Here is a 12,646-nt window from a genome sequence, read left to right on the forward strand (position 1 = left end):
GAAGGACGCAAGAGAGAGAGAGAGAGGTAGAAATAGAAAGAGAAGGGTATGCGGGTAACAAAGTAGTTGGTAAAGAGGAAGGATAAGTCACAAGTCCCTGTCACAAGGCTCTTCCTGTCTTTCTATGCTGTTTTAACCCACCACATGGAGGTGAGCACCAGTGTTGTTCGGACAGTAGAGCTGAATGATGGCACACGCATGCCCCTGCTGGGCTTGGGAACATGGAAGGTACTCTCTCTCTCTTTCTTGCTCTCTCTTTCTCTCTCTCCCACTCCCACTCCCTACCTCAACCACACATTGAAGGTTATCTCAAAATCTCAGTATATATAGTGTCTATGTATTATTCTCTAAGTATGAAAGGTGTATGTTATTACAGTGGTGATTGCTGTTATTACACAGTGGGTTAAATGGTCATTACGGTGTCTTTGTGTTGTTCAGTCAGGCAGTTCAGCAGCAGTGTGTCAAAGTGCGGTGGAAGCTGCCATAGCTGCTGGTTACCGTCACATAGACACAGCCTACAGCTACTGCAATGAGGTCGAGATCAGCAAGGCCCTCCGCTCCAAGATGCAGCAAGGCATCATCCAACGACAAGACATGTACGTCGTCAGTAAGGTGGGTGCTGCGGCTGAGTGTTTATGTGGGCTGGCTGTCACTGTTCCAGGTGGACATGAGCTTGCCCTTTGATCTTTTTGTCCAATACAAAGTTCAAATACATGCAATCTGATATGAATTTTGCTTGTAGAGTAGAGATCTTCTCGGGTCCAAAAAGTGGACCCGGAGCCGAACGTATACGAGGACAATCAGACCAGGATCCGAATAGACCTGATCATAAAATAAATGGGGTATTCAGACCCGAACCCATATGGACCCGACAACAACCAACCTAGACCAGAACCGATTGAACCCTAGTGACAAGAAAATTATGTTTATCAGCCAAGTTGCTCTTCTGGTTAATGAATAGGTATTTATATGTTGGCTAGGCCTTCTATAATCAATATATTCACCTTATTAGCGTAAAATTAATATGCTATATGCTGTGCAGAGCCATGGTCGGATCCATTCGGGTCCACTCGGGTCTATCAGCTGTAGTTACATAGACCTGAGAATCGATGACAATCAAACAGGACCTGACCCAGACCCGAGGGAAAAGTATACATTTTGGACCCAGACCTGCTCGGGTCACGGGGCTGGTCTCTGGTATTTGGGTTTGGGTGGACACGTGAAGACCTCTACTGTAGAGTATTTGTTGATATATACACTAGTTTTATTGGTCAATGTCTATTACGTAACACTAAAAAAGTTAAGTCATATTGACTAAGTGATTTTTCAGAAAACCTCCCAAAAACAAGCTGGACCTCAGTTGACATACAGTGCCTTGCGAAAGTATTCGGCCCCCTTGAACTTTGCGACCTTTTGCCACATTTCAGGCTTCAAACATAAAGATATAAAACTGTATTTTTTTGTGAAGAATCAACAACAAGTGGGACACAATCATGAAGTGGAACGACATTTATTGGATATTTCAAACTTTTTTAACAAATCAAAAACTGAAAAATTGGGCGTGCAAAATTATTCAGCCCCTTTACTTTCAGTGCAGCAAACTCTCTCCAGAAGTTCAGTGAGGATCTCTGAATGATCCAATGTTGACCTAAATGACTAATGATGATAAATACAATCCACCTGTGTGTAATCAAGTCTCCGTATAAATGCACCTGCACTGTGATAGTCTCAGAGGTCCGTTAAAAGCGCAGAGAGCATCATGAAGAACAAGGAACACACCAGGCAGGTCCGAGATACTGTTGTGAAGAAGTTTAAAGCCGGATTTGGATACAAAAAGATTTCCCAAGCTTTAAACATCCCAAGGAGCACTGTGCAAGAGATAATATTGAAATGGAAGGAGTATCAGACCACTGCAAATCTACCAAGACCTGGCCGTCCCTCTAAACTTTCAGCTCATACAAGGACATACAAGGAGAAGACTGATCAGAGATGCAGCCAAGAGGTCCATGATCACTCTGGATGAACTGCAGAGATCTACAGCTGAGGTGGGAGACTCTGTCCATAGGACAACAATTAGTCGTATATTGCACAAATCTGGCCTTTATGGAAGAGTGGCAAGAAGAAAGCCATTTCTTAAAGATATCCATAAAAAGTGTTGTTTAAAGTTTGCCACAAGCCACCTGGGAGACACACCAAACATGTGGAAGAAGGTGCTCTGGTCAGATGAAACCAAAATTGAACTTTTTGGCAACAATGCAAAACTTTATGTTTGGCGTAAAAGCATCACCCTGAACACACCAACCCCACTGTCAAACATGGTGGTGGCAGCATCATGGTTTGGGCCTGCTTTTCTTCAGCAGGGACAGGGAAGATGGTTAAAATTGATGGGAAGATGGATGGAGCCAAATACAGGACCATTCTGGAAGAAAACCTGATGGAGTCTGCAAAAGACCTGAGACTGGGACGGAGATTTGTCTTCCAACAAGACAATGATCCAAAACATAAAGCAAAATCTACAATGGAATGGTTCAAAAATAAACATATTCAGGTGTTAGAATGGCCAAGTCAAAGTCCAGACCTGAATCCAATCGAGAATCTGTGGAAAGAACTGAAAACTGCTGTTCACAAATGCTCTCCATCCAACCTCACTGAGCTCGAGCTGTTTTGCAAGGAGGAATGGGAAAAAATTTCAGTCTCTCGATGTGCAAAACTGATAGAGACATACCCCAAGAGACTTACAGCTGTAATCGCAGCAAAAGGTGGCGCTACAAAGTATTAACTTAAGGGGGCTGAATAATTTTGCACGCCCAATTTTTCAGTTTTTGATTTGTTAAAAAAGTTTGCAATATCCAATAAATGTCATTCCACTTCATGATTGTGTCCCACTTGTTGTTGATTCTTCACAAAAAATACAGTTTTATATCTTTATGTTTGAAGCCTGAAATGTGGCAAAAGGTCACAAAGTTCAAGGGGGCCGAATACTTTCGCAAGGCACTGTATGTACTGACTTGGAAGCAGAACTGGTTTCTATCTACGGGCTCTTCTCTGTATTCATGGTTGATTTGCTATATCATTGTGTTGTGTTGCTGAATAGACCTGTGACCACTTCTTTGTGTGTAGTTGTGGAGTACACACCATGCGACCCATGACATCCCATTGTGTCTAAACAAGTCCCTGAGTGACCTGCAGCTGGACTATCTGGACCTGTATCTGATGCACTTCCCTGTAGGACTGAAGGTGGGCTTACAGTTCACACTGACACTGGCACAAATAGTCACATGAATGATACAGGGACTAATGGACTGTAATGATACAGTTCTTGACATTTCAACAACAAATCTCGGTTTACTTTCACATACAGAGCATTTGGAATGTATTCAGATCCCTTCCCTTTTTCCACATTTTGTTATGTTGCAGCCTTATTCTAAAATTGATAAAAATATATTTTCCCCCTCATCAATCGAAACACAATACCCCATACTCACAAAGCGAAAACAGGTTATTTTTTTATTTTTTACAAATGTATTAAAAATAAAAAACAGAAAAACCTTATTTACATAAGTATTCAGACCCTTTGATATGAGACTCGAAATTGAGCTCAGCTGCATCCTGTTTCCATTGACCATTCTTAAGATGTTTCTACAACTTCATTGGCGTCCAACTGTGGTAAATTCAATTGATTGGACATGATTTGGAAAGGCACACACCTGTCTATATAAGATCCCACAGTTGACAGTGCATGTCAGAGCAAAAACCAAACCATGAGGTCGAAGGGTTTGTCCATAGAGCTCTGAGAAAGGATTGTGTTGAGGCACAGATCTGGGGAAGGGTACCAAAACATTTCTGCAGCATTGAAGGTCCCCAAGAACACAGTGGCCTCCATCATTCTTAAATGGAAGAAGTTTTGAACCAAACGGAGCAATCGGGGTGACAGCGAGGTGACCAAGAACCTGTTCACTCTGAAAGAGCTCCATAGTTCCTCTGTGGAGATGGGAGAACCTTCCATGAGGAAAACCATCTCTGCAGCATTCCACCAATGAGGTCTTTATGGTAGAGTGGTCAGATGGAAGCCATTCCTCAGTAAAAGTCACATGACAGCCAGCTTGGAGTTTGCCAAAAGGTACCTAAAGGACTCTCAGACAATGAGAAAAAGGATTCTCTGGTCTGATGAAACCAATATTGAACTCTTTGGCCTGAATGCCAAGCATCACATCTGGAGGAAACATGGCACCACCCCTACAGTGAAGCATGGTTGTGGCAGCATCAAGCTGTGGGGATGTTTTTCAGCGGCAGGGACTGGAAGACTTGTCAGGATCGAGGGAAAGATGAACGGAGCAAAATACAGAGAGATCCTTGATGAAAACCTGCTCCAGGGCGCTCAGGACCTCAGACTGGTGTAGGTTCACATTCCAACAGGACAACAACCCTAAGCACACAGCCAAGTAAACACAGGAGTGGCTTCAGGACAAGTCTCTGAATGTCCTTGAGAGGCCCAGCCAGAGCACGGACTTGAACCCAATCGAACATCCCTGGAGAGACCTGAAAATAGCTGTGCAGCGACGCTCCCCATCCAACCTGACAGAGCTTGAATGGATCTGCAGAGAAGAATAGGAGAAACTCCCCAAATACAGGCGTACCAACCTTGTAGCGTCAAACCCAAAAAGACTCAAGGCTGTAATCGCTGCCAAAGGTGCTTCAACAAAGTACTGAGTAAAGGGTCTGATTACTTATGTAAATGTGAAATTTCAGTTTTTTTAGTTTTATACATTTGCTAAAATTTCTAAAAACCTGTTTTTGCTTTGTCATTATGGGGTATTGTGTGTAGATTGATGAGGGGGAAAAAACAATTGAATCCATTTTAGAATAAGGCCGTAACGTAACAAAATGTGGAGAAAGTCATGGGGTCTGAATACTTTCCGAATGCACTGTATCTTTTTCATTCCTTCCAGAAAGTGGATGATGAGCTCTTCCCTATGAGAGATGGAGAAATGCTCACCACTGACATTGACTATCTGGACGTGTGGAAGGTTAAAACACTATCATCTCCTCTTCATCAACATCATTATACTGTCTCCTAACAACAAAATTATTTGTATTTTTTCGTGGTCTATTTTTGGTATCTTGAAGTGTGGTGTATTACTGTGCCTGTGCTGTAATGTCTGCTATGTGATGTAGGGGATGGAGGCCTTGCAGGCCTCAGGGAAAGTGAAGAGCATTGGCGTTTCCAACTTCAACGTCCTCCAGCTGGAGAGACTGCTCTCTGTGGCCAAGGTTCCCCCTGCAGTCAACCAGGTTCTTCAAGGCTTTACACTGCAACTTTAGCTATTTCAAATACACTATTATGAAACCCTGAGTACCTCACAAACCACAGGAGGCTACTGAGGGGAGGACAGCTCATAATAATGGCTGGAATGGAGTTCATGGAATGTGTTTGATGAATTCGATACCATTCCATTAATTTCATTCCAGCCAGTACTATGAGCCCGTACTCCCCAATTAATGTGCCACCAACCTCCTGTGTCACAAAGCTATTTCACCACCTTTAACCAGCTCAACCAGTGCAATACACAGTTAACTGTGTTTATGCATGGACACTACATGTGCAAACGGGTGTGTTTACCATTCTGAAAGAGTGTGTGGGTGTCGCTACTGGGTCAGAGGGTAGTAGACAAGAATGGATAACAGCCGAAAGAGCGTTCTTACAACTCTGTAATCTCATTATCTCTCTCCCTCCGCTCCTGCAGGTGGAGCTGCATCCCTACCTGGTCCAGTCTGACCTGGTGGATTTCTGCAAGTCTCGCAACATCACCCTCACTGCCTACAGCCCCTTAGGTTCCCCTGGAAGACCCAAAGAATTGTGAGTGCTCCTGACAATAACATGTAGACATTAGCGACTGGACTATGATCCTGCACTATATTGCTCTGTTCTGCACTATTGACCCCACGGTTGGCCGAGTAAACATCCCTCCCTATGTTCCAAAAGTTGACTGTGTCAATACTTCCTACAGTCACTGTGGAGACACTGATCCTGAGAAGCTGCTGGAAGACCCTGTGGTAGGAGACGTGGCTAAGAAGCACCGACGGAGCCCCGCTCAGGTTAGACTAGATAGTTCAGTAGAAACACACATCTAGTGTGTGGGTGTGCATCTGGGCTCTGCATCTAAGGACTATGTGTGTGTGTTTCAGGTACTGCTGAGGTACCATGTGCAGCAGGGTATTGCAGTGATCCCCAAAAGTGTGAAACCCAATCACATTCTGGAAAACACTAAGGTGAACTCTCTCTCTGACCCAATATAGATTATATTTACTAATTTGTACTACATGTAGCTCTTGCTCAATCATACCATGAGTTCATATCAAGTTCAGTTTGAGCAATATGACTTTGACTGATATAGTATTCAGTCTTAGGGCTAGTTTGATCAATGTCAGATCAATGTCTTGGTTTACACATTTAGTTATTAACTGAACTTTCACATACATTACTCACTAACATAAATCAAATGTGTCAATGGTACAATAAACACTCAAAAAGAAAGTGTGTTGCCTGCAGATCTTTGACTTCTCTCTGACTGAAGAGGACATGTCGGCACTGAGAGGACTGAATAGAGGCTGGAAGAGCTGCATCATCGACTCGTAAGACAGGTTCAACGCTTCCTTAATCAAATACTTAATACATCAATAATACCATGTAGAGAACAACTGCTCCTACCCTGACATGTTTCTGTTCTTCAGCTTGAAGTCTCATCCATACTACCCCTTTGAATGAGAGTCCCTGGGGATCAGAGACAAGAGACAGAGAAATCACTTGGGAGAATAAGATAACTGTTTCTCAACCTGAGAACAAGGCCAGATTACTATCCACCTCCTCAACATTGGCCTGCAAATGGTCTTCAATCAGTGTTTATTGTTTACCTATAATGTGAAATTGTGATGATAAATAGAAATGTGGCGCTGAAGGTATGGATGGATGCTATTGTTTTTTTGTTGACATGATTTGAATAGATATACAGTATGCCCTCTGTGCCAACACTGTGCCCTGTCTGCCTGATTCTGAAGGGATGCCATATTTTTTCTTATCATCATAACTCAAACAAAACGTTTAGTTTAAAACACATATACTGAACCAAAATATAAACACAAAGTGGCAGCAGGTAGCCTAGTGGCTCGAATCCCCGAGATAACAAGGTAAAAATCTGTTGTTCTGCCCCTGAACAAGGCAATTAACCCACTAGGCCGTCATGGAAAATAAGAATTTGTTCTTAACTGACTTGCCTAGTTAAATAAAGATAAAATAATTTTTTTAAAGTGTTGGTCTGAAGCTGATTACACAGGTGCACTTATCCTTCCTCGACCAACATCATTTTTATAGAATTTGGCAGAACATCCAACTGGCCTCACAACTGCAGACCACGTGTAACTACACCAGCCCAGGACCCCCACATCCAGCTTCTTCACCTGCGGGAGCGTCTGAGGAGGGGGAAGGGGGGTGCTGAGGAGTATTTTTGCCTGTCATAAAGCCCTTTTGTGGGGAAAAACTCATTCTGATTAGCTGGGCCTGGCTCCCCAGTGGGTGGACCTGGCTCCCAAGTGGGTGGGCCTATGCCCTCCCAGGCTCACCCATGGCTGTGCCCCTGCCAATCATTTGAAATCCATAGATTAGGGCCTAATGAATTTATTTCAATTTACTTAACTCAGTAAAAATCCTTGAAATTGTTACATGTGCATTTACATTTTTGTTCAGTATAGATTATGCTTCAATTGTAATAGGAAGCACATCAAAGTAAAACTTTTTCACATAGTCCCCAATGTTAAGCATGTTGGAAGTCTTCACAAATTAGCTGAAACAGAACTAGTCCCTTTGTGAGGTTTTGTGCTTTTAGAGATGATGTGATATGATATAGGTAGTTCTGTCATCCACTGTGTTCCATTGGCAGCTACACAGCTCTTTTCCCCTGCCTATAATGATTTTGGAAAGGTCTGGATCCCGCACCCACTGGCATTTTCGGGGTCAAACCCCTGTGTGACCTGTGAGAAAACCATGCTCTCCCAGCTGTAGCCCCCCAGCACGTAGGTTGTCTCGTTCATCCCCCCTCCTCTCCCCTGTAGCTATTCCCCAGCACGTTGCTGTAAATGAGAATGTGTTCTCAGTCAACTTACCTGGTAAAATAAGGGTAAAATATATATTTTGTTAAAGATCTTACCCCCACAGACCGCCTCACTGTTAGGCTGGAGGAGGGGGGCTATACAGATCCATTGTTCACTCTGGGGGTCAAAGGCCTCCACCACCAGGATGTCAAAGCACTCAATGCTCTCCTCGTGGTCATTGCTGCCCCCGATTACATAGATGAGGTGGTGAAGTGACGTCATGCAGTGCCACCCCCGTGCCTGGCGCTCCACCCAGACGTCTCCTCCTCTGGGGTCATAGCTCAAAAATGACTCGCCGGTACGGCCCGATCTGGTAGATATGGCCGCCTGAGATGTAGACCAATCCTTTATGAGATGTGCCTGCATTGCCATAGGTGAATCTGCAGAGAAATGGAGTAGAGAGGGACAAGTGAGAGAAAGGACTTTGATGTGAGTTGTGCCAGCCTGCCAGGCAAAGAGGCACAATAGTTATAGTATCTGTATTGGGAACCGTGACAACAGAGAGCTACCCCTTAGGCAGAGTGTTGTTCTCCTTACTCTGTTGTCTTGCTGCTTAACAGGGGGAAGTAATGTCAGAGACAGGAGTACAGGTGACGCTTTGGGAGACCATTGAGGAGTAGTGTGACTGTGAATCAGGGTGAGTTGAATTCTCCCCTGGGCAGTCCTGCTACATATGTACAGCAGTCGTCTGTAGGGGTGTAAATCTCCACTGACAACAGAGCCCGTTATTATTACGCCCTCCAACAGCAATCAAATCAAATCAAATCAAATGTATTTATATAGCCCTTCGTACATCAGCTGATATCTCAAAGTGCTGTACAGAAACCCAGCCTAAAACCCCAAACAGCAAGCAATGCAGGTGTAGAAGCACAATCAGACACTCCCCAATGGCTCCCAGTTAGAAATCCACACATCACTGGTTCATTGGGGCACTCTAGAGAAGAGATTAAACATAATTGGAGTCATTTTGGAAATGTTAGGTTGGGTTGCAGTGTAAGAGCAGAGCTTTACCTTGATCAACTAGTTGTCTCTGGGTTTGTAGCAGTACAGCAGGTTCCTGGCAGCATCACCTCCATTAACTTGTGATGAGTTGCATGATGAAATCCCCCAGTACAGTGACATGGTGGTGGCTCCTCTGGGCTGGGATCTGGATCTCCACCATCCACCCACCAGAGTCTAAATCTAGCCAGCGAACATCTGCAATCAGCTCCTCCCCCATGCTCTGACATCTCCCCACCCACAAGTAGGAACTGCTCCTCCCCTCCCTGCCACCTGTCTGCAAAACTGGTTAGGCACTGGCCCTTGTGTGGTAGTCCAGAGCCTCCTCCACCAGCACCTCACAGCTGGCCTCCAGGGGCAGCAGAGCCCATACAGCAGGGAGGAAGCGGATGTGGGAGAGGAGCTGGCAGGCGTGTTCAGGGCGGTCTGGCGTGTGGCTCAGCCACTGGAGAGAAGCCTGGAGCAGAGCCTGCTCATTCTCATGCTGGACCTGCCTGCTGGCCAGGTAGGAGCTTGGGCAGCCAGACATCACTCAGGAAGCCTGGGGTGAAGGAGAGGGTGGCAAAGCGTTCCAGGATGAAATGGTCGATGTAGGCATCTAGTCTCTCCAGGCTGTAGAGCAGAGCCAGCTCCTGCAGTTACAGGTAGTTGTCCTCACTCACCTCTTTCTCCAGGTACTGGCAGCAGAAGTCCACTGCCCTCCACACCTGCAGCAGGTGGTCCGTCTCCAGAACACGGTCAATGTTTCCTCCATCCAGCAGCAGCTCCCATTTACATTTACATTTAAGTCATTTAGCAGACGCTCTTATCCAGAGCGACTTACAAATTGGTGCTTTCACCTTATGACATCCAGTGGAACAGCCACTTTACAATAGTGCATCTAGGTCTTTTAAGGGGGGGAGAGAAGGATTACTTTATCCTATCCTAGGTATTCCTTAAAGAGGTGGGGTTTCAGGTGTCTCCGGAAGGTGGTGATTGACTCCGCTGTCCTGGCGTCGTGAGGGAGTTTGTTCCACCATTGGGGGGCCAGAGCAGCGAACAGTTTTGACTGGGCTGAGCGGGAACTGTACTTCCTCAGTGGTAGGGAGGCGAGCAGGCCAGAGGTGGATGAACGCAGTGCCCTTGTTTGGGTGTAGGGCCTGATCAGAGCCTCCCCACTGTAGAGGAAGTCCACCACAGCCTAAAGGAGGCCCCCACCAGCTCCACCTCTGCCTGTCGCTCCTCCCTCATTCGCAGGGTGACTATAGCCTGGAAGGAAGGGCTTGAGACGGCCAGTAGAGCGCAGTGGGCTGGGATACGCTGCTCATCAGCCACCAGCACCACGAATCACAGCTGGCTGCGCTGACGCTGCTCATTCAGACCCTGCAGGAGGAAGTCTGCTTGCTCCGCCCAACAGTAGACCTGAGACATATAGCAACAGATAATATGACATTAAAAGTGATAGTTGAAGTAAGTTAGTCAGGTAAGACAAAACTAATACTGTAGCTAGATAGGTCACATCATGCTACTAACTTTGGATGACTCACTTATCCGTTGAGGCCGTGAAGCACGGCTTTGTCTTCCATCATCCATTGTGTGCTCTTAATCCAACACAATCTAAAGGACAGTGACATTTGTATGATAGAATTCAGAGAAATCATAAGTGGGCTATTAGCCCATGGTTCTCAGTTCCATTACATACGGTTAGGGTTAGTGTTCCCACAAGGCCATATATCCATGTTACATAACGTTTACAGAAGACAGAGGGACCACCTGTGCTAATTAGCTATCCAGCATGCTCTGAACACCTGTGTGTAATGGAAGAAGGCCGCCAGAAACATGTTGTCACTGAAGAATACTGTTGGCTGCAAAACAGGTTAAAACAGTGTACAGTAAGTGTATATTTTTGCATTTTTTAAAATTATTTGGATGGGATACGAACGTAAAGGGCTTTATGTTTCTAGAACCATATCGCAATTGAGAATCAATTCATGTTTAGATGGAGCATTTGGCTGTTTTGGCTGCCAGAGTAAGTCTACCTCTGAAAATAACAGAAGGTCCATGGACCTTAAGGAGTAACCATAGGCTCCTTAAGAGTACATCTTGGGCTAGTGAGCTACATCATTTCAGTGGTGAAAGTACTTAAGTAAAAAAACTTTAAAGTACCACTTAAGTAGTTTTGGGGGGTATCTGGGCCCAGTTGCATAAAACATCTTAAGTGTTTACCTTAAGGAATGAATGTCCCTTACCTAAGAGAATTGTGTTTAAGGCGGTTACATAGAGCCTATCAAATGTTTCCTTAGGTAAGGTCATACTTAAGATGTTTTATGGTAGTTTGAAGGCATGTATGGCAGAAAGAGTATATGGTTACCATGGAGACAGCCTGATTCACTGACTAAACTTCTCATCAAAGAGATTGCTTTTATTTTGGGAGATAGCAAAATAGAACTCATACAATCAAGACAGATAATCAAATTGCTTCAGAAGATAATAATCCACATTTATTGGACTTACTTTTTTCTCAACTTGTTTATTTTACTGTCTAGTTAAATTAAGCTAGCTTACAGAGTAGCTATAGCTAACTAGCCAGATGACTTTGTAGCCATAGATTGTGCACCTTCCGTTGTTTAGCTAAGTAGCTAGCTGGTTGATGTGTTCCTTTTGTAGCTAACCAGAGCAGATGAAAGCAACATTCATCTCCACAAATGCTGTTTACATTGATATCCATACTGAATGAAGCAGTTAAGGGACCTCATTGGCACCCTTAACTTTTTCACTTCATTTAAGGGGGAAATTCAACTTAAAATGTTTTGTGCAACTGACTTAAAGTTAAGGAAACTAAGGGGAAAGATAAGGGGGAAAATAACTTAAGATGTTTTATGCAACCTGGCCCTGTACTTTACTATTTATATGTTTGACAACTTTTACTTTACTACATTCCTAAAGAAAATAATGTACTTTTTATTCCATACATTTTCCCTGACATGGGTTCAATTTTGAATGCCTAGCAAGACAGGAAATTCGTCCAATTCACACACTTACCAAGTGAACAATCCTGATCATCCCTACTGCCTCGTTTCTGTCCGACTCACTAAACACAAATGTATTGTTTGTTAATTGTCTGAGTGTTGGAGTGTGCTGTTGGTGATCTGTAAATTTAAAAATAAAATTATGCTGTCTGGTTTGCCTAATATAAGCAATTTGAAATTATTTATAGTTTTTCTTTTGATACTTAAGTATATTTTTGCAATTACTTTTATTTTTGATACTTATGTATGTTTCAAACCAAATACTTGTAGACTTAATTAAGTAGTATTTTGCTGGCTAACTTTCACTTTTACTTAAATCATTTTCAATTAAGGTATCTTTACTTTTACTAAAGTATGATGTTTGGGTACTTTTTCCACCACTGCATAACTTGGACTAGAGCTGAACTGAAAATTTGACAATGACATCATGCCACAATGTATCACCTCACTTTGACCTCTCAGGGGAGGACACTGGAAGATTATATTGGCTTCTT

General features: G+C 43.8%; 1 protein-coding gene and 1 pseudogene across 2 annotated transcripts; one reads left to right on the forward strand and one right to left on the reverse strand.

Annotated features, from left to right (window-relative positions):
- On the forward strand, positions 1 to 7,305 carry zgc:56622 (uncharacterized protein LOC326033 homolog). Of its 2 annotated transcripts, none has more exons than XM_029634117.2 (10): positions 1 to 228; positions 439 to 612; positions 3,121 to 3,237; positions 4,950 to 5,027; positions 5,176 to 5,292; positions 5,745 to 5,857; positions 6,009 to 6,096; positions 6,187 to 6,270; positions 6,551 to 6,642; positions 6,733 to 7,305. In XM_029634117.2, the coding sequence occupies exons 1-9, from the start codon at positions 145 to 147 to the stop codon at positions 6,635 to 6,637; spliced, it is 942 nt and encodes a 313-aa protein (XP_029489977.1). In that variant the 5' UTR covers positions 1 to 144; the 3' UTR covers positions 6,638 to 6,642; positions 6,733 to 7,305. The 2 variants fall into 2 exon arrangements, with proteins under 2 accessions (XP_029489977.1, XP_029489976.1); XM_029634116.2 differs by having other exon boundaries at positions 4 to 228; positions 6,551 to 6,633.
- On the reverse strand, positions 6,993 to 10,374 carry LOC115109784 (kelch-like protein 36; annotated as a pseudogene).
- Between the last annotated feature and the right edge of the window lie 2,272 nt (positions 10,375 to 12,646).

The sequence above is a fragment of the Oncorhynchus nerka genome, linkage group LG25 (assembly GCF_034236695.1).
Source record: "Oncorhynchus nerka isolate Pitt River linkage group LG25, Oner_Uvic_2.0, whole genome shotgun sequence".
Classification (NCBI taxonomy): Eukaryota; Metazoa; Chordata; class Actinopteri; order Salmoniformes; family Salmonidae; genus Oncorhynchus; species Oncorhynchus nerka.